The sequence below is a fragment of the Heloderma suspectum genome, chromosome 1 (assembly GCF_057233095.1).
Source record: "Heloderma suspectum isolate Gila_16-S chromosome 1, 16-S_ref, whole genome shotgun sequence".
In the NCBI taxonomy this organism is placed as follows: Eukaryota; Metazoa; Chordata; class Lepidosauria; order Squamata; family Helodermatidae; genus Heloderma; species Heloderma suspectum.
The window spans coordinates 188,557,600-188,577,847 of NC_139458.1; the positions used below are offsets into that span (position 1 = coordinate 188,557,600).

Consider the following 20,248-nt stretch of genomic DNA (forward strand, 5'->3'; position numbering starts at 1 on the left):
CTCGCAGGCAGACACACGCTTGCCCGCCGGACCCAGGAGCAGGAGGAGCGGCCGAGGCCCGTACGTACCGGTCATGGTGTGCGAGCGAGCGAGCGGCAAGGGGAGCTTCTGCCTGCTTGGCAGGGAGAGGAAGGAGGGAGAGGAAGGAGGGAGGAAGGAAGGAAGGAAGGAAAGCGCTGGCTGTCTCTCGCTCGCGCGCAGGCCCCGCTCGCCGCCGCGGCCACTAGGGCTAGGCGGCCGCCGCGGGGGACATGCTTATGGTGCGCGCGGGCGGCGGCGGCGGCGGCTGCTGCTGAGGAGATGGCGGCGGTGGTGGTGGTGGCGGCGGCGGCGGCGGCGGCCTTGAGCCCGCTCCGGGGTTTTCCCCTATTTTGATTGACGGTGCGAGGAAGCCGAAAGGTGGGGCTTGCAGCAAGGAAGAGGGGGCCCGGCCGACACCGCCGCCGCCTTGCCCGCCAGCCCGGAACTCCCGCCTCTCCCTGGCGCGCCCGCCAGCTCATTGGCTGCGGCGCTCCGTGGTCCGGGCTCTCACTGGCTTGCCTGGCGTGTCGCTCGCCCGCCGTAAGTCCCCCTCCCTTGCCGAGGTGGCTTCCTGTTTGCCAGGGTTTGTGTGAGAGACAATGAGCGAGGCCTGCTCGGATGGGTCCGGGCCGAGAGGGGAAAGCGAGGCCCAGGCCTCCAGCGCCTTCCGGGACGGTGTCGCCGGCCGAGAGGGCAGGACGGGCTCGGGCAGCCCACACACGTCAGGGCTGCAGGCCGAGTTCTCCCCGCCGCCAGAGCTGTGTGGGCCCTCAGGGCCGGCCCTTGCTCTGTCCTCCGCCCGCCGTGCGGCCCCCGCCCCGCCCGGTGGAAGAAGCCTGGAGCGCTTCTCCCTCGCCGCGGAGACGGGCCGTGCCAGTGCTCGGTTTCCAGGGGAGACCCCGGAGCTCTCAGCGGGGGTTTGAAATCTCCCTCGTTCCGGCTGTCACTCAGCGTCTGTGACAGCGGCTCACGGGAGGAGGAGGAGAAGTTGGCGGCCGCGTTTATTCGCCCAGAACACCAAACCAAAACACCAGAGTTAAAATGTCGGACGGCACGTTCTTGGGCAGAGGAGGCCTCTTTAACGTGCCCAACCCGGGGCTTCTGCTGGCGTATTCTTTACTTTGTCACGTTGACAACCTTCAGCTTTTAGCCACCTGAAAAGGAATTTGATTTTTTTACGTACTGGAATCCTTAGTTCTCTCATATTCATAGTCTGTAATGGGTCTACACATTTTCAGAACTAGTCGCTGCGTGGGGAGTTACAGGCTTCCATACTGAAACCGTGATTGATAAATGGCAAGTGTAGTAGAGGGCTCTGTATATTGAAATGGCAGTATTTTAAGTGTTGCAAATTCCTCTCTCTGGTTGCTTACTTAAAAAAACCACACTTTTATATTGTTCGCTATGAGTCCTCAGCAACCATATTGAGAAGAAATGAACTTCAAAAACGAAAGGCACAAACCACACCTCTTTAAGTGGCAAAACAGCCATTGATTTCAATGGTTCTGTGTTTTTCCCTAAGGAAGCAAACTTACCTCCCGCTGAGATCAATGGAGAACTGTCTATTGATTCTTATGGATCAGGCCCTAATCCTTAAGCATTTACGGAATTAGGATCAGTGTTATACATCCTTTGTCAAAATTACATATGTAATGAAGTTTTTCATATATATTGGATTTTTAGTGGTGGGACACTCAAAATTTCACACAAGAAGGTATAATTTGTGTCCTTGTATAGTTCCTAACTGGAAGGTTATGTTGAATTCTAAATATGTGGCTTGATATTGTACATGTTTACTAAGAATGAAGTCTCACTGGGTTCAATGGAACATAATGCCCAGTCCTAAGCATGTTTACTTGGAAATAATTCCCGCTGTATTTGGTGGCTCTTATAACTCCCTAGTAAATTTGTTTAGGATTGCGTGCTAGAATCTTAGGATTGCATAGGATTGCAACAGCTATGTTTCCATTTGGGGAGACTTTAACATACAATCTTCAGTCAGTTTAGCTCTTTTTGACTTCTGTTAAAACCATGGGTCTAGCTCATAACTGACTCAGCATGTGGCAGGAATAAGTTGGATTTTATATGTTATGAAAATAGGAATTTTGCTTATTGGGAGTGGCAAGAGAATACTATTGCCAGGATTGGATGATTATGTTATAAAGTGCAGGGCTGATGGGCCAGCATACATAAGAGACTTCTACATTTCTTTTATCTATTTGTAGATGGCCAAAAATGCTTTCTTGATGATGCAGTCCATCTTTCAGTTCATAGTGACAAACTGCTATGCAGCTGTAAAACTTTGATTAAAGTCTTAAGATTTTTCTGCTTTTCTTTTGGCTAACTTTCAGTGGCCAGGGCTACAACAGCAAAAGAAAGAGGTAATAGTTATACACTCACCCATATTTAATATGTACTTTTTTTCATTTTAAAACACTTATGTTTCTGTCTCAAGCAACATGGATAATTAGGGGGTTCTTGGACCATGGAACATAAATTATTATAGTAACATACGACAATGACTTAATAGTATGCTAGTAGGAAAATTAATTGTTGGTTCATTGCATGTTTTGGGCAACTGATGTGAAAGTAGATCTTTGGCTCTAATTTCACAGTCCCAGTTCAGCAGTGGAAAAGAACTATGTGTACAGCTTCAAGTGCTGGATGTGGTAACCACTTACACAGCTCACACATTTTGTACATTCAGCTCCTGATCCAGAAAGGGATCTGTGCATGAAGACTGATGTCATATTTGGATCACCCTTGCATGATCATGGCGGTTTATATAACAGCAGGAATCTCAACACCAATATTTGAAGAAAAATGTTTATTTCGCAATGAAGTCAACCAAGAGTAAGAGTGGTACCAGGTATTGATAAAGCGGTTCAATGCGCACAGCTTAGAACTGGTCAAACAATAAAAGACATTGCAGTGGGAAAAGGAGACAGTTGAATTCTTGCCGTAGTGCAAAGTCAGAATTTAGTTGCATCTGAAGCCAAATATCACCTATTGTGCTTTTAAAAATTCACAAGAAGACTGAGTAAGCCAACAACTGAAACTCGAGATGAGCAAATGAATTATGTTAAAGAATAGGAAGCATACAAATAATTATTGTATATTGAACAAAATATACAATCTGTTCCCATCGGTAGTACATGCCCTGGTCTCCTCTCGTCTAGACTACTGTAATGCGCTCTACGTGGGGTTACCCTTGAAGACGGTTCAGAAGCTGCAGCTAGTGCAGAATACGGCAGCTCGCTTAATTAAAGGTAGCTGCCGGTGTGATCACATCACACCGATGCTGAAGGAGTTGCACTGGTTACCAGTTGTTTTCCGGGCCAAATTCAAGGTGTTGGCATTGACCTTTAAAACCCTATATGGTTCCAGCCTAGTCTATCTCAAGGAGCGCCTCCAATAACACCAGGGACGCCACTCAGTGAGATCGGCCTCGGTAGGCCTTCTGTCTGTCCCATCAGCCAGGACAGCTAGGCTGGTGAGGACGAGAGAGAGGGCCTTCTCTGGTGGCCCCCACTCTGTGGAACTCCCTCCCTAGGGAACGCCACCATGCCCCCTCTTTAATGAGCTTCCTCCACACATTGAAAACTTGGTTGTTCCGGCAGGCATTTGGGGTGGGTTAGGGTATTTTTAAACAATGTTTTAATGTATAATTTTACTGTTTTAAATTGCAGTGTTGTACATCGCTCAGAGTGGCCAGGTGACCAGCCAGATGGGCGATTAAGAAATTTAATAAATATGTTCAACAAACCTAGAGTCATACTCTTGGTGGAACTGGCAGGTTATGTAGTACAAACAGTGAGGAGTTTGGTATCTGCAACATTTTGAATTCCACAAAAAATCACATGGAGTGGAAGATGAATTTGTAAATGCAGTTCATCTACTTCCAGATGATAAAGACAAACTGGTTTTTATTCCATCTAACCTTGCCTTGCTCCAGTTGGCCATTGCAAATCAACAATTAAGAAGGATCCTACGTTGTCTTAAGTAGTTGTTGTTGTTGTTCAGTCGTTCAGTCGTGTCCGACTCTTCGTGACCCCATGGACCATAGCACGCCAGGCCTTCCTGTCCTGCGCTCTCTCCCGGAGCGTGCTCAAGTTCATATTCATTGTATCCGTGATGCTATCTAGCCATCTCATCCTCTGCCGTCCCCTTCTCCTTTTGCCTTCAGTCTTTCCCAGCATCAGGGTCTTTTCCAGGGAGTTTTCTCTTCGCATTAGGTGGCCAAAATATTTGAGCTTCAGCTTCATTATCTGTCCTTCCAATGAGCACTCAGGGTTGATTTCCTTTAGGATGGACTGATTTGACCTCCTTGCAGTCCAGGAGACTCGTAAGAGTCTTCTCCAGCACCACAGTTCGAAAGCATCAATTCTTCGGCGCTCAGCCTTCCTTATAGTCCAGCTCTCACAGCCATACATTACTACTGGGAAAACCATAGCTTTGATTAGACGGACCTTTGTCGGCAAGGTGATGTCTCTGCTTCTTACTATGCTGTCTAGGTTGGCCATAGCTTTCCTCCCCAGGAGCAAGCGTCTTTTAATTTCATGGCTACAGTCACCGTCTGCGGTGATCTTGGAGCCCAAGAAAATAAAATCTGTCACTGCTTCCATTTCTTCCCCTTCTATATGCCAGGAAGTGATGGGGCCAGATGCCATGATCTTAGTTTTTTTAATGTTGAGTTTCAAACCAGCTTTTGCACTCTCCTCTTTCACCCTCAACAAGAGGCTCTTTAGATCCTCTTCGCTTTCTGCCATTAGGGTGGTATCATCTGCATATCGGAGGTTGTTGATAATTCTCCCAGCAATCTTAATTCCGACCTCTGATTCATCCAACCCGGCATTTCTCATGATGTACTCTGCATATAAGTTAAATAAGCAGGGTGACAATATGCAGCCTTGTACTCCTTTCCCAATTTTGAACCAATCAGTTGTTCCATGTCTGGTTCTGACTGTTGCTTCTTGACCCTCATACAGGTTTCTCAGGAGACAGGTAAGGTGGTCTGGTACTCCCATCACTTTAAGAATTTGCCACAGTTTGTTGTGATCCACACAATCAAAGGCTTTAGCGTAGTCAATGAAGCAGAAATAGACGTTTTTCTGGAATTCTCTTGCTTTCTCCATGATGCAGCGAATGTTGGCGATTTGATCTCTAGTTCCTCTGCCTCTTCTAAACCCAGTTTGTACTTCCGGTAGTTCTCGGTTCGCATACTGCTGAAGCCTAGCTTGTAGGATTTTGAGCATCACCTTGCTGGCATGTGAAATGAGCGCAATTGTGCGGTAGTTTGAACACTCTTTGGCGTTGCCCTTCTTTGGAATTGGAATGTAAACTGACCATTTCCAGTCTTGTGGCCACTGTTGAGTGTTCCAGATTTGTTGACATATTGAATGCAGCACTTTAACAGCATAATCTTTTAGGATTTTAAATAGCTCGGCTGGAATACTGTCATCTCCGCTAGCTTTGTTGTTACTAATGCTTCCTAAGGCCCACTTTACTTCACTCTCTAGGATGTCTGGCTCAAGTTCAGTGACGGCACTATCATGGCTATCAGGGACATTCAGATCTTTCCTGTATAGTTCTTCTGTGTATTCTTGCCACCTCTTCTTAATCTCATCTGCTTCTGTTAGGTCCCTGCCTTCTTTGTCCTTTATCATGCCCGTCTTTGCACAAAACGTTCCCTTGAGATCTCCAATTTTCTTGAAGAGATTCTAGTCTTTCCCATTCTGTTGTTTTCCTCGATTTCTTTGCATTGTTCATTTAAGAAGGCCTTCTTGTCTCTCCTTGCTATTCTCTGGAACTCTGCGTTCAGTTGGGTATATCTTCCCCTTTCTCCCTTGCTTTTCGCTTCCCTTCTTTCGTGAGCTACTTGTAAAGCCTCATCAGACAGCCACTTGGCTTTCTTGCATTTCTTTTTCTTTGGGATGGATTTCGTTGCTGCCTCCTGAACAATGTTATGGACCTCCGTCCATAGTTCCTCAGGCACTCTGTCTATCAGGTCTAATCCCTGAAATCTATTCCTCACCTCCACTGTATATTCATCAGGGATATGATTTAGGTCATACCTGAACTGTTTAGTGGTTTTCCCGACGTTCTTCAATTTAAGACGAAATTTTGCAAGAAGCAGCTCATGATCTGAGCCACAGTCAGCTCCAGGTCTTGTTTTTACTGACTGTATGGAGCTTCTCCATCTTTGGCTGCAAAGGACATAATCAATCTGATTTCGATATTGACCATCTGGTGACGTCCATGTGTAGAGTCGCCTCTTGTGCTGTTGGAAAAGAGTGTTTGCTATGATCAGCATGTTCTCTTGGCAAAACTCTATTAGCTTTTGTCCTGCTTCATTTTGTACACCAAGGCCGTGCCTGCCTGTTATCCCGGTGATTTCTTGATTTCCTACTTTAGCATTCCAATCCCCTATGATGAAGAGGACATCTTTTTTGGGTGTTAGTTCTAGAAGGTGTTGTAGGTCTTCATAGAACCGATCAACCTCAGCTTCTTTGGCCTCAGTGGTTGGGGCATAGACTTGAATTACTGTGATGTTGAATGGTTTGCCTTGGATTCGTACTGAGATCATTCTATCATTTTTAAGATTGTACCCCAGTACTGCTTTTCCCACGCTTTTGTTGACTATGAGTGCCACTCCATTTCTTCTAAGGGATTCTTGCCCACAATAGTAGATATGATGGTCACCTGAATTAAATTCGCCCATGCCTGTCCATTTTAGTTCGCTGATTCCCAAGATGTCGATGTTCAATCTTGCCATCTCATGTTTGACCACCTCCAGCTTACCTTGATTCATTGATCTGACATTCCAGGTTCCTAAACAATATTGTTCTTTACAGCATCGGATTTTCTTTTCACCGCCAGACACATCCGCAGCTGAGTGTCCTTTCGGCTTTGGCCCAGCCGCTTCACTCTTTCTGGCGCTACTTGGAAATACCCTCTGCTCTTCCCCAGTAGCATATTGGACACCTTCCGACCTGAGGGGCTCATCTTCCGGCGTCATATCTTTTAGCCTTGTGATACGTTCCATGGGGTTTTCTTGGCAAGAATACTGGAGTGGGTTGCCATTTCCTTCTCCAGTGGACCACATTTTGTCAGAACTCTCTGCCATGACCTGTCCGTCTTGGGTGGCCCTGCACGGCATAGCTTATGGCTTCACTGAGTTACGCAAGCCCCTTCGCCACAACAAGGCAGTGATCCATGAAGGGGTGTCTTAAGTAGAGGCATTTCTAAAACTCCAAAAATTTGCTTTTAATTTTACAGGTCAGTGTATATATCTTTTCATTGAAATGTTTGTAATTTTATATTTTTGAACTTTTTAACAGTGGCGCCTTTAATATGTACAAATACTGTCACTCAGCAGCCAAACAATGTCCACCCCTGTGGACAAAGCAGTTCCTGGGGGTCAGCCAGAAAGGGAAGACTTGGACTTGTATAGCCCCTCCTGCCGATGGAATGGTTTCTGTCTGTGGAAGGGGGAGGAGGTGATGCCTCTTTGCCCCCCCACGCACATCCTCAAAATGCGTTCCAGAAGGTTGGGGACCCTCCAGAGCAGATTTTGGGGAGGAGGGGAAAGCCCCATTTTACGATCAGAAATCCACTCACATGATGTTGGATTTCACCCATGGTGACTCGCCTATGTATATTACGTGGTAAGCAAAATGAACATAACAGAAGTGCTGATCCCATAGACTTGTGAAATAAAATGAAGAGTCAAACACTGGAGTATACTGGATAAAGATGGAACTATGTATGAGGACATGGATTGAGATAGTACTCCAACATATGTAACATAAAACATGCCAGGCTACCTTCACATTTAGGATGCAGCTGCAGTAAGGTGTATATAGGAAAGCAAAAAATAGGTGAGGAAATGCTAGTGCCTAGCACTGACTATGGCAACACTGGGCAAAATCGTTGTCACCACTTACTGCTAGGGTATTAAGAAGCAGCTGTGATATTCTTCATAATAAAAATACATGTGCATTGTGCTTGGAACCAGCAGACAAATCTGGGTTGTGACAGTACTGCTGTGTATTGCCAAGATCAAAATGGTGGTCTACCGCATCTCCAGATGACACAACTTGCAAAGGTTTGGCAAATATTCTTCAAGCATGTCTATTATGTTGTATTTGATTTGGAAGAACCAAGATGGAGGTGTACAGAATCTTCGAAAGTATTACTACAACCTTATGAATGTTGGCTGTGAATGTCTTATGACAAAATTAGACAATATGAAGCAGATGCTTCAGAAGTGGCTTCTCAGAACACTTGGGTTTTGTGACCATTTCCACAAGAACACAACAAATCAGCAGGTGGAACTTACATTGACGCAGCACTTTACTGAGGCATCAGTGATGAACACTGCTGACTGTTTAAATAACATTCTGTTTAGTAAAGCAGGTTTGATCAGACCAATGCATGTTGCAGAGCTAAAGAAAACTTAATGACCTATGTAAATTTATCACATGACTCTGGAATCCTGCTATTAAGAACTTTGGTGATGACTGGGATGATCCATAGATCATAACATCAGCATCGCTAAAGTCTTTGTTCAGCCCTAGGAAGCAAACGCAGTTTCAGGCTCAAAATAAGCGGTTTTTGAGATCTAGAAATCCCAGTGCATGTTTTGTTTTGAGAGGCCACAGATACCTCTAGATACCAAAAAAGCTTCCTGAAATTTCTGTAAAAGTTACAATTACTATATAGTGGTTGCTACTTTGTATTTTTTATGTATCCAATTATTCTCAAATTTTAGTGAGGGTCATCTCAGACTAATATATTATCCATTCAGTCGTGTCTGACTTTTGGCAATTCTATGGATCATCTCTCTCCATGTATCCTGATCTTGTACTATTTGTTTAAGCTGTTCCATGCTCTGGTTGGTATCAACTTTGATGGTATCTAGCCATCTTGTTCTTTGGCAGCCAGGTTTCCTTTTGCTCCTAACCAGTCAGAGCATAATTGCTTTTTCAGACTAATATACTCTCCACCTTTTAAAGGTATCAAAACAGCCATTAAAATCATACTATTCCACCCAAAGTAGCTTTTTTCCCTCAAAATTAGCACAAGCTGAAAGCTTTCTTCCTAACATGTTGTAGATATCCATGCTACTTTGTATTGATATAATTGCTCAATATTTTCATGTGGTCTTACTTTTTACCCAAATTAATCAAATTCTGTTTTTAGATTTACAATTATTTTTTTATTGCAATATGTTTTAATATTTTTATTCATTCTTTGGTCAACTATATTTCTTCGTCTGTGCTCATCATCTTCTAGGCAGCCCATTCTACCTTTTGTAATTCATGTTCTAAATCCTGGTCAGTAACTATTCCTTGGATGGCCATTTTCTCACTTGCAGTGACTTTCTGGCAAACCAAGCTGCCATTTCTCTCTCTCTCTCTCTCTCTCTCTCTCTCACACACACACACACACACACACACACCCCACCTGAAATGAAGCTGGGGGCACAGCAGTTAAGGAGAGACCTGAGAACACCAGTGAAAGAAAGATTACTCACTTCTCTGTTGCAACACAGTCTACTTAATCCTTTTGGTCTGAGTTCCCCAAAAGGAAAGTAGTAGGAATAGTGATTAAAACACACCAGTTAGAGGAGAAGACCTCTGGTTCACATACTCAGATCTGTGTCTATCTCCCTTTGATATGTTTCAGAGCTTGGGGGAGAAAAGAGGTCAGCTAAGGGGCAAACAGCATTGTTTTGAGGGCTGGAGCCAATCCAAGTTTCAGATGATATAATATGGAAAAGGAATTAACATAACAATCATGCTGGATAAGACCAAGGGTCCATGTAGTCCAGCATTCTGTTCACACAGTGGCCAACCAGCTAACAACCAGGAACCCACAAGCAGGACACAAGTGCAAGAGCACCCCCCTGCCCATGTTCCCCAGCAACTGGTGTACATAAGCTTACTGCCTCTGGAGTCCTGGAGGTAGCACACAGCCATCAGGACTAGTAGCCATTAATAGCCTTCTCCAGGAATCTGTCCAACCCCCTTTTAAAGCCATCCAGATTGGTGGCCATCATTACATCTTGAGGTAGCGAATTCCATAGTTTAATTATGCTCTGTGTGAAGTACTTCCTTTATCTGTCCTGAATCTCCCACCAATCAGCTTCATAGGATGACCCCAAGTTCTAGTACCTTGAGGGAGAAAAATGTCTCCCTATCCACATTCTCCACACCATACATAATTTTGTACACCTCTGTCATGTCTCCCTTTACCCTCCTTTTTTCCAAGCAAAACAATCCCCGCTGTTGTAACCTTCCTTCATAGGGGAGATGCTCCAGCCCCTTGAACATTTCAGTTGCCCTTTTCTGCACTTTTCCAGTTCTACAATATCTTTTTTTTTTTTTAAGTATGCAAAGCCAAAAGTTGAGACAGGTACCAGCACAAATTATCAAGGGTCGTGGGGTTATAAAGATGTGGGAAAGGGTAAGAGTTTTCTATTTAAACTTTTATTTCCTATGGCTAAAGAAGATGTTGCCTTTAATGCATGGTTAGCATCTATGGGTTTTTTAAAAATGTAATACCAGTCGAGGGATTTTCATTGGGAGATTTAAGCTTTCCCTCCCTGCAAAAATCAACAAAAATCTCCTGACATGGCAATTAGTCTTTGTGGGGTCAGGGGCAAGCTCCCACTGGCACCAATGGAATGTGTTGTTAACATAGTAGATCAAATGACCAAGGATAAGGCTATCAATGGCTACTGGTCATGATGGCTATGTATTACCTCTACTATCAAGAGCAGTATGCCTTGGTATACCAGTTGCTGGGGAATGCAAGTGGGAGAGTGCTATGGCACTCAAGTCCTACTTAAAGACTTTCCACAGACAGCTGATTGGCCCCTGTGAACAGAATGCTGGACTAGATAGGTCTTTGGCCTGATCCAGCAGGGGTCTTCTTATGTTCTTAAATATTAATAAAACAGTGGAGGGAGCAATTCTATGGCCACTAGACAGCAGCTAGATGGCCATAGGATATCTTGTTTTCCGGGAACTGACTTCCCCTCATTTCCACACTGCCTCGGAGGCAGCGCGGAACAGCCCTGTCCTCCACACTCGCAAGAGGAGTGCAGAGCGGCTGAAAGGGGGCATGTCGGGGCATTCCGGGGAGGGTGGAAATGCCTGTGTGACACATCCAATGTGTCGTACAGCAGCTTCCTTGCCCGCTCAGCCCTCCTGCGGCTACACAGCTGCAATTGGCTATCTAGCCGAAAACGCAGGGCAGGAGGAGCGCGGAGGGAACGATCCCCTCCGTGCTTCTCCTGCCCTGCATTGGATAAGCGGTCGCCTCCGAGTTCAGAGGCAGCCGCCTATCTGGTTAGGATTGCGCCCCTAAAGACACCTTGAAAAATCCTGCAAAAATTGATTTGGGGATTGGGGGTATTTTAAGTGCTTGGGATATCTTATAAGAAAGCCAAATAAAAATGGTAAACTTGACAGATTCCCTAATAATCCAGTCCCTGTAATGAAGCCCCATAAAAAAAATCCATTCTGATTTATGTAACCAACAAAACCACCTGGTATACATATAAGAGAACCAGAAAAACTTGGGTAGTCATCACCGTAGCCTGGAACAGATTTTCTAGACACCATCTTTCAAGATGGCTGCCACCAAATTTTAACTGCACCTATTTCAGCTCCTCGACCACTTAACAGACATCATTCTGGTGTCTAAATATATGTTTTGAGGGGTCAAGGAATTCCATTACAAGGTTCTTACATTTATGTGGATGTTAGATTTTGCAGTAAACAGGTTTCATGTTATTAAATAAAAACTCTTGTAAACAGTAACATATATGAAATTCTGATTACCTTATATTAAATGTACATTATTATATATATTTCTCTGTTTCAGGTAGAGGAACATTGAAGAAAAATTGGTGGTGAGCAACGGCTTGGAACTAAACTTGCATCTATTTACCAGGAAGAGGTGCAAACTTCATTTGATCTGAAAAAGTGCATTATTTGCCAGACTTCAGACACTAAGGCAACAGTTACCGCAACTATAAATGGTAGAAAACAAATACGGGAAGCAGCTGATATTAGATATGATGTTGTTGTGAAAAGACTGTGGCAGATGAGGACAAGTTTGTGTATCATGTGGCTAACAAATGCTACAAAGCATACACTTGGAAAAAAAAATCTTGATAAAATAGTTGAACAACGAGATAAAGAATTAAGCAAGCATGAAGCTTTGGTCAGCGGCAAAGCTGCCACTGCCGGAACACCACATAAAACAAGGTCCACAGGTCCACCACGAGTGCCTCTGTCTTTAGTTATGCCATCAACACATGTAAGATGTATAGTCTGTGGCCAACGAAGTAGTAATGGTGTGCGAGAGAAGTTTTGCAATAAGGGAATCAGGAAGAGCAAAGAATTTTTTGGCCACAGCTATGTATTTTCAAAATGACACAGTCATGTAGCAGATCTGGAATCAAGATGCTTGGGTAATTGGTGCAGACATACTGTGCCACAAAACATGTTCGGAGGGATATTTAAGGTTGTACGAATACGGTATATGCAAAATCCTAAAGACCAAAAAATTTCAACAAAAGGTGTTACCTTTGAAAGAGGTACTGAAATTATTGGCCCTAAACATAAAGGATATGGTTTCACACTGTCATAAATCTGTGATCTCATAAATTGACTGGAGAAGACATAACTAGAAACAACGAAGTTAAATTTAGACTACAAAACATTATGGAGGAGACCTATGCTAACAGTAAAAATAAGTCCTTGATGGTATTTTCAGCAAATCTAGGGATTGATGAAATAGTCTGACACACATGAAAAATACATAACATCAGATCAGCTGCAAAGGACATCAGAGAAGCTTTACGGGAAGTGCAAGTTTGGATTTTCAGACAGGTTCTGTGATTCTGAAGAACTGAAAACATCTTGGATGGCTACTAAGATGAAATGTTAACATTTTTATCAGCATTTTTCTCATTAATAAGGGACTACTGATGTCAAATTGTATTTCTCCGGAAGATGAAGAAAACTCAGAGCAAGATCCATCAGAACAGGGCACTGATTATGGTGAATGTAATGAGGAACAGGGTGCTCCTACCTTCAGTGAAAGAAAAACTGCTGTATGTGCAAAGGTTATCTGCCAATTACTATATTATTCTCTTCATCATGGAAAGAAACAGATGTTATGGTAGGTCATGCAATATATGACAAGTGCAAAATATTGAAAGAAACATAGGGTTGGATGCAGACTCTGCCACCCATGGACAGAAGTGCTTCTTTCGGTCCCAGGAAGCTTCCAATCTGGTGGGGTAATCCTGCTGACAGAATTGAGAAGGTCTCAGTCTTCGTTGCTTCCCTGCTCCCCCTGCAGTCCCCTAGATGTCCCCTAAAAGTGCTCCAGGGAACCATCCAGAACAGTGGGAGAAGGAAATTGGAAAAAAATGCCTCCCCCACACCTTTTCACTGGTGGGAATATTCTGAGCTGAATGCGCTTTCTGGCAGAAAAGAATCCAGCCCAAGGCCTAAAACAACAGGCTGGCTGCTATCAGTACCTTACCAACAGAAAGAAAGGGGCAGTGAGATACTTGACAATGTTAAATACTCAGATCATTGTATTAGGGATAAAATAAGTGGAACAGATGAAGGGGATGTGATTAAGGGCATACCTAAGCAGTTTGAAACCTATTGCAAAAAGGTATTTCTGTGCATCTCTGAGCCAACCTACACTTGGTTTTAATTGCATGAATGCAATTAGCGTGCATGCTTAAATAAAGCAGCAGACGGAATGCAGGAAGTGGGGAGGGAGAGTTTAATCCTCCCCCCCCCTGCTGTGGGAGGGAGAGTTTAACCTTTCTTCCCCCACCCCTGAAAATCACCCCACTGAAGCTTCTATTTTCATTGGGTGGAAATCCTTCAGTGACATCCATAAACATTTCCCACCAATGCAAACAGCAGCTTCAGTGGGGCAATTTTCATTGGAAACATGGTGAGGAAGGGGAAAGGATTAAACTCCCCCCGACCCCCTGTAGTTACAGTGTTCTGTCCATCCCGTGCATCTATTTACATGTTTAAGAATTATTATCATTAACAATATTTCTATACTGTCCAATAGCCAGCATTCTTTGGGAAGTTCACAACAATTAAAACCATAAAATAAAACAATGCAATAAAATATAAAACTTAAAAATGTAAAACCACAGTGTAAAACAAAAGTAAAAACCAGCAGGAGCGTAAAGATCTAAAATACAGTAACATTTAAAAGCAACAAAAACTGAAGGACTAAAATGCCTAGGAGAATTAAGGTCTTCAGCCGGTGCTGAAAAGACCACAATTCGTAGGTGCCAGATGAGTCTCTCAAGGCATTCCACAACTGGGGTGCCATCACTGAAAAGGCCCTCTGAACAGTCAGCCACCTCACTTCATTTGGCAGGGAGACATGGAGAAGTGCTTCTTACGGCAATCTTAGGGTCCAGGCAGGTATTTATTGGAGGAGATGATCCTTCAGGTAACCTGGCCCTAAACCATTTAGTACTTTGAAAGATAATACGAGCACATTGAATTCGGCCTGGAAATAGACCTGCAAACAGCGCAGATCAGAAAGTACTGACATAATATGTTCATATCAACCAGTCCCTGTTAACAATCTCGCTGCCCCATTTTGGACCAGCTGAAGTTTCCGGACTGTTTTCAAAAGCAGTGCCACATACAACACATTGAAGTAATCCAGATGAGTTAATTGCATTCACACAATGTCACATCTAGCTTGAAAAAGGAAAACTTAAACATATTTGACTCGTGTTATATCCCCTCCAATTTGCCCAATTTGACTTCTATTGTGTTCATTTGTTGTGTTACTAATTACCATTATGAAACAATACATTTCTAAAAGTGGAAAAAATTGTACTTCATATTATTGCCTACATCCTAAAACATTTAACAGCAAAATGGCTGTCTATTCCGCATGTAAACCACTGCATTTTTCCTAAACATCAGATCTAAAACCAAAAGAAATACATTTTTAATTAAAGGAATGTCTCAATGTGGATTTTTAAAAAAAATACAAGGGCAGGAAATTCTAAAATCCCTTGTTCTTGAAACTCTCGCAGGCTTCAATAAGATTACTGGTACATACGTGATTCTAGGATTGCTACCTGAAGCAAGCTTTACTCCTAAACTGGACAGTTCTGTAACGTTCTAACAAACTTAGCAAACTAACAGGCTGTAACAGAGCTAAGTCTGCTGTTATTTTCTGTTTACATTTTTTGGTTTTTATTGCTTTTGCACCGATTCAAATGAAGTGATGGTCGTTTCCCTTTGAAACGTGAGCTTGTTTTCATGTTGCATTGTCAACTTTATTTGGTTTGCTAAGAATTAACTGATTGCATAAAACAACAGTTAATTTTCCAAATACTGTGATGTTGCATAGTTCAGATAAAACTCCACTGCTGCTGTTTGCACTGATAAGGAAGCTGCCATTGGCGCCAGTGGGAGCTTCCCTCTCGATGCAAATATCTGCCATGGAGGGCAATTTGGATTGAGACTGAAGTGGGGCCAGAGATTTAAACCCCTCCTTCCCATGCACTGTGATCCTGATCCAGATCGTAGACCTCTGCCCACAGGCTGCTAATTGGTAAAGAAAAAAATGTGCACAAGGACCGGTTACAGGATTAACATTACCTTTAGTTTGGCCCTTCATTATCACGTGTTACACATAACAGTCCTAACTAGGAAAAGCTAGCTATAGTAAGTTTAGTTTTTAATTAATTTAATTGGCAATCTCTCTTTTTATGGATTTTACTGGAACATGTTTTTATGTTTTTTTTAACTGTATCCACTTTGTGTGGTTTTAATCTTGTATGCCGCTTTGATAGGGTTCCACCCTTAAAGGCAGCCTAGAAATAATTTTAGATAGCATAAAACAGTGGTCTTCAAACTTCTTACCTTCGGAGACACCTTCCACATCAATTTGTCTACCATGGAAGCCATACAGATTTACTGTGGAATCCCTACATATCACAGAGGATTTGTAAGCATCTTCTGGGGCACACGCTCAATTTGTACAGGGCGCTACTCAGGCTGGTTGGGCCTACTGTTGCTTCACATGAATTGTCCAAGCAACCCCCAGCACTGGGCAAGATATTTTCCAGGGAAGCTTGGCCACTGTAACGGATCTCATTGAGGAAAGCCAGGGCTCCCCTAAACACAGATTAAGACTGCATATTAGACAGAGTTCTGTGGGGTGGGGGTCCTGTCTGTTCTTTTAAAAAACCAAACTCAGACTGAGCAGGCAACAGGTTGGAGTGGAGAAAGGGTCATTTTCCAGTTCAAAATCGCCATCCTCAAGGGTGGGGGTGTAGGGGGGAGGGAATATGGATTCCCTTACCTGTATTTTCCTCTCATGCATAAAAAAGAAACGGGGGGTGGTTATTCTGAGCCAAAAAAGGAAGGCAGGATTGTTTCTCTCTATTTGCCCTTACAAGTCCGCCCAGGCTGATTTTGGCTTTAAGGGGTTTGGAGGAGCATAAGAAATCCATGTAATGTCCAAAGAATATTTGATAGAGGAAAACTTGAGCAATTGTGCCTCATCTTGTCTTGCTTCCAGTGTAAATTGTGAACTTGGTCATCTCCCCCTGGTAAGTTGCATGAGCTCCACAGGCAGGCCACATTGCAGTGCCTTGAATGGGACATGCGTTTTGTTATCGTATACCACCCTGGAATTGGATTAGAAGGGCGGATTAGAAAATGTAAAAATAAATAAATTCTCATGTGGTTCTTCATCTCCATTCTCCCACAGGTAGAGTCGCGTATTAACACTTTGTCTGTGCCTGACTAAAACTGGATTGGGGCCCAAGAGCATAAGAATGTAAAAGCCAAGCAGCACAATTATTTGCCACTTCTTTTCCCAAAAGGTGAACCAACGGGCATTTTGAAAGGACAACAAAGGCAGGATGAGTTTTATGTGGCATCCTTCACAGTATTTTTGTGTGCTATTGACGCACAAGATGTTTGCATGGCTTTTTAAAAAATTTACTTTTTAATCTTTTGTTGTGGGGATAATGACAGTAATGATCAGCTCTGTAACAGGAATCACCAAGCCTCAGCAGTGAAATTAAATTACAGTCTTCCTGACCAGCTACATTTTGCAGTTTTACAAGCAAATAAATATCCACTCTCTTCAGCACATTATGTTTGTCATTTTTTTTCTTATTAAGCTGCAGTAAATCAGAGAAGTAGATTAATCTTAATTCTGCTCTCTGATTGGAGAGTTACAACTACAGTAAATGATTGTATATGATCTAATTATTAGCCTTTTAATTAGACAGGTGCATCTCCATTTTCCCCATTTTAATGGAACAAATATTATGATTGTTGTTGTTTATTCGTTCAGTCGCTTCCAACTCTTCGTGACTTCATGGACCAGCCCACGCCAGAGCCTCCTGTCGGCCATCGCCACCCCCAGCTCCCCCAAGGTCGAGTCCGTCACCTCCAGAATATCATCCATCCATCTTGCCCTTGGTCGGCCCCTCTTCCTTTTGCCATCCACTTTCCCTAGCATCAGCATCTTCTCCAGGTTGTCCTGTCTTCTCATTATGTGGCCAAAGTACTTCAGCTTTGCCTTTAATATCATTCCCTCAAGTGAGCAGTCTGGCTTTATTTCCTGGAGTATGGACTGGTTTGATCTTGCAGTCCAAGGCACTCTCAGAATTTTCCTCCAACACCACAGTTCAAAAACATCTATCTTCCTTCGCTCAGCCTTCAGCCTTCCTTATGGTCCAGCTCTCACAGCCATAGGTTACTACGGGGATACCTTTACGTATTTAGCACTATTAATTTCTTTTGGAGACATTAAAATTAGTGCTAGGATTCATATTTTTGACTAAATGGTAATCCATGTACTATAGTTCACGGAGATGCCAAATAAAGTTAGCAACATATAGGGCAATTGAATCAACAATTTGAACCAGCATTCTGTGGGACAGACAAGCCCATTTCCCTGCCTAATTACTGTACTTTTGCCTTGCGAGTAGCTATGGTCCTATGTCAACTGTGTTTAAATACTTAAACACATAGTTAAAGTCTTTATTCAGGATCAGGTCGCCTGATGATAGAGATAGTTATTAGCTGCCATAATAGTAGTTTTTACTACAGCAGCTACTATGACATCCAGTAGTCACTGTGAGCGTGACAAACTCAGTATTCTTGCTTTTTGCAGTAGCCAGTAGGATCAACCCATAAAGGAAGAGGCATGGGAAATATTTTATTAATTTTAGACTCTTGATAACTTAAACTTTTGATCTCCTTTGGTAAGATTATTACCATCTGTGTAGGCTATTTTCTGGTGGTTTATAATACATCATCTATTTTGCTACTGGTTTTTAGAAATACCATAATGGGTAACTTCAAAGTGTTAGTTACATTTATCTGCTGCAACTATGTTCACCTTAAGAGGAGAAATGTTTCAAGGATTTATATTATTACCTGAAATAGTGAAATTGTTGTGGTGGAAAACTAACATTCCAGATGATGGATTTTTGTTTTCTTAAAACAGTGTTACAAAAAATCTACAAGGTATGAAAAGTCATCAACGCATGAATTAGGGAGCAATCCTATGGCCCACTAGACACTGTCTAGAAGACCATAGGATATGCTCTTTTCCAGGAACCAACCTCGGAGCCTGTGTTCTGAGGTCGGTTCTGGGAAAACCAACTGCCTCCCTTGTCTGCGCTGCCTCAGAGGCAGCACAGAGAAGCCCCATCCTCCGTGCTCAGAAGAGGAGCACAGAGCGACTGAAAACGGGTGGTGGGGGGAGAGCTGCATGTACGACACATCCAATGTGTCGTATGGCAGCTTCTCTCCCGGTCGGCCCTCTGACCACTAGACAGCTGAACATGGCTCTCTAGCGAAAAATAGCAAGGCAGGAGAGGTGTGGAGGGAACAATCCCCCCTGTGCCTTTCCTGCCTTGCTTTGGATAGGCGGTCGCCTCTGAGTTTGGAGGCGGCTGCCTATCTAGTTAGGATTGCACCCTTAACAGATAATGCAATACAGTTCTATAATTGCCATAAAAAATTTAATTCAAGTACAGGACAGTGGCAGTTTTATAGATGGGTAAGAGCCCAGTATTGTTGACACTGGCAGCAGTGGCTAACTAGGGATTCGGGCCGGGTTCTTTCCTACCCCTACCTGGAGATGCTGGGGATTGAACCCAAGACCTTCTGCAAAGCATGTGCTCTACCCTTGAGCTACAGTTCCTGCAAGGTGATAGCATAGGATTCAATACAGCCCTCTTCCCTTTCTGAAGATGGGCTGAGCTGAAAGGGAAATTTTCACAAAGTTTTTATCAACATTGAAAAAGACCGTTTCTGCAGTTTTTCAGGTCTTGATGCAAAAGAGATTTCGGGAGCAATTCTATGGCCGTTAGTCAGTGGCTAGACGGCCATAGGATATGTCGGTTCCCAGAGAACCGACTTTCCCCCACTCCCGCGCTGCTTTGCGGGCAGCTTGGAACTGGAAGAGGAGCGCGGAGTGGCAAAAACGGGGCGTTCCAGGGCGGGGAAGACGGAAATACTGTACCAGCAGCTGCTTCCCCTGCTCTGCCTTCCTGCAGCTAGACAGCTGAAATCGGCTGTCTAGCCACAAATGCAGGGCAGCTGAAGTGTGGAGGGGATGATCCCCTCCATGCTTCTCCTGCCCTGCATTGGATAGGCAGTCATCTCCGAGTTTGGAGGCAGCCGCCTATCCCCATAGGATTGCGCGCTCCAGTGTTTGCCTATTTATCAAGCATTCACCTGAATAAGCTTCAGTCACTCTCAGTGGTACCATCACATTAAGTAAGTCGGCCGTGTGATCAGGAAGTTGCTCTTATTCTAAATTTGTTCTCAGTGATTTAAGCGTTTAGCCAACTCTGGTTGGCTACGTAGTGTTGTGATGCCATCATATTAATTTTGTGATCCTTGGGTGGCTAGGATCACTAGAAAGAAGAAAGAAGCCCTAAGCAGAGGTTAGTGTGGATGGTCATAAAGTAACAGCAGATAAAGGAAATAATGGCAGTGAACAAGTTCAAAACAAGGTGAACATTCTCTCAGTTAAGGGTTCTTTTAAGGACATATTTTTGTCTCCCAAAACAAAGCCACTACTATGGATTTGTTGCAACCCTATTTAAAAGTGTAACCCATAAATCAGACGGAGGCGACTGCAGGGTGTGTCATAAGCCTAG

At 43.5% G+C, this 20,248-nt stretch overlaps 1 protein-coding gene and 1 long non-coding RNA gene across 3 annotated transcripts in view; one reads left to right on the forward strand and one right to left on the reverse strand.

Moving 5' to 3' along the window:
- The window catches only part of SP3 (Sp3 transcription factor), a 25,483-nt gene extending 25,012 nt beyond the window's left edge, over positions 1-471 (reverse strand). The window contains exon 1 of one of the 2 annotated variants that reach the window (XM_084813093.1): positions 69-471. In XM_084813093.1, coding sequence (XP_084669219.1) covers positions 69-75 — 7 coding nt within the window. In that variant the 5' untranslated portion in view covers positions 76-471. The remainder of the gene's footprint in view (positions 1-68) is intronic. The other variant, XM_084813103.1, reaches the window with a different exon arrangement.
- LOC146358529 (uncharacterized) overlaps positions 1-17,214 on the forward strand; it is an 18,099-nt gene extending 885 nt beyond the window's left edge. The window contains exons 2-3 of the long non-coding RNA XR_014784733.1: positions 11,917-13,221; positions 16,828-17,214. This is a non-coding gene — a long non-coding RNA (uncharacterized LOC146358529). The remainder of the gene's footprint in view (positions 1-11,916; positions 13,222-16,827) is intronic.
- Positions 17,215-20,248: the final 3,034 nt, after the last annotated feature.